General features: G+C 47.3%; 1 protein-coding gene across 1 annotated transcript in view; it reads left to right on the top strand.

Moving 5' to 3' along the window:
- The window catches only part of MIXL1 (Mix paired-like homeobox), a 1917-nt gene extending 666 nt beyond the window's left edge, over positions 1-1251 (top strand). The window contains exon 2 of the mRNA XM_007454486.1: positions 946-1251. Coding sequence (XP_007454548.1) covers positions 946-1251 — 306 coding nt within the window. The remainder of the gene's footprint in view (positions 1-945) is intronic.
- Positions 1252-1790: the final 539 nt, after the last annotated feature.

Genomic DNA, 1790 nt, shown 5'->3' with positions numbered 1-1790 from the left:
CAGCAGGAAGGTAATAGGAAGTATTTTCACACTTTTTCCTTATCCAGGAAGAAGGGACAGATGAGGCACAGTTGGTGTTTCCTCCTGCTGGCTCACCAAGTTGCCCCCTGGGCCCCTAGGCCACTTTCTTGGCAGGTATTGGGTCTGCAATGTGGGTTGTAAAGGATGTAACGTCTTGGGGTAAAGCCTGAAGCATGTGGAGCTTCTCGTCAGAGTCTGAAAAATCTAGTGCAAGGTGCGTTTGTTGCCTAAAGTAATAAAGAGGTCCCTCGGTATTTGTGGGGAAATAGTGAGCTGAAAAATTTATTCATATAAGTGAATGAAGTCCACTGAGCAAAATGCCTCCTCAAATAATTTGACAAGGGAGTACACTTTCAAAACCTAATATTCTGGGGCTTCCCTGGTGGCGCAGCGGTTGAGAGTCCGCCTGCCGATGCAGGGGACACGGGTTCGTGCCCCGGTCCGGGAAGATCCCACGTGCCGCGGAGCGGCTGGGCCCGTGAGCCATGGCCGCTGAGCCTGCACGTCCGGAGCCTGTGCTCCGCAACGGGAGAGGCCACAGCAGTGAGAGGCCCGCGTACCGCTAAAGAAAAAAAACCCAAAAAACCCCCTAATTTTCCAAATTCTTTTAAGGGCTATCATCTTTAAGCATAGTAGCATTTTTCCCTAAAATTCTTAAGTGCTGCTATTTCTGTGGCCTCATTTTTCATCGCAGATGTTCCTATATAAAGTATAGCTAGAACTAGGTATTATTCCAATTTCGCGTCTGGGAATGGTGAGGCCGAGAAAGCTAGGTGCTCTGATTTGTGAAGTGTTCTGTGAAAACCATAAGGTTCGGGAGCAGGGAGCCAGGGCATGTTAAACTGGAATTTATAATGAACTATGAAGGTGTAATAGTAGCATGAGGACTCCAACCAAAAGCAGTTTCTCTCTCCCCCCTTCCAGGTGTGGTTCCAGAACAGGCGCGCCAAGTCGCGTCGTCAGAGCGGGAAATCCTTTCAGCCTTCAGCCAGGCCAGAGCTTTTCCTCCATCACTCTGCTTGTGAAACTGAAGCAGAATATTTGAAGCCCCAGCTGCCTCTGGAGGTAGATGTGAACTTCCTGCAGGACCCCAACAAGGTTGGAGGAGACATCTCCAACTCTAGCTCCCAAGCTCAGAATTTTGAAACCTATTCTCCTCTCTCTGAAGACATTGGTTCAAAGCTGGACTCATGGGAGGAACACATCTTTTCTGCCTTTGGTAACTCTTGAGGAGTCTGGGAGAATTCAGGATAAGTTCAGAGGAACCATGACTGACACAGCCAGGGAGACACACATCAGAATACCATCCTTTCTGGCTCCCATGTTAAGGACTCATCCATGTTAACCTTGGTAATGGTTTTGGGTCATCTCTCACCTGTGAAGCTTCTTTCCCTTTTGCCCATGAACTTTTGCCCATGGCCTGTTCTTTCTTTATAGTACACACCCCCTAGGAGTTCTGGCATTTTTTACCAGTGCATCTCCAAATCTGCACTTTCATTTTGGTCTGCATACCTGCTCTTTCCTACCAGTCCTGTTGTTATTTTTTTGAACTAGTTTTTCAGAACTCACTATCTTCACAAGAACTCCTTGGTTCGACTCAGTTTCCCCTTGTGCTTAACAGCTGCTGTCTTCATATGGCTCCTCCAAGGCTTATACCCTTAGACTCATGTTAACCCAGCTCCTTCAATCCTCATCCTATCAAGATTTACTACGTTTTAAATTTGGCCTGACATCTTTATGCTCATTCGTAGCTCCAGTGATTCTGCATC

The sequence above is a fragment of the Lipotes vexillifer genome, unplaced genomic scaffold, assembly GCF_000442215.2.
Source record: "Lipotes vexillifer unplaced genomic scaffold, Lipotes_vexillifer_v1.1 scaffold634, whole genome shotgun sequence".
Classification (NCBI taxonomy): Eukaryota; Metazoa; Chordata; class Mammalia; order Artiodactyla; family Lipotidae; genus Lipotes; species Lipotes vexillifer.
Note: the sequence above shows the minus strand (reverse complement) of the source record. Positions and strands in the feature narration are given on the sequence as shown.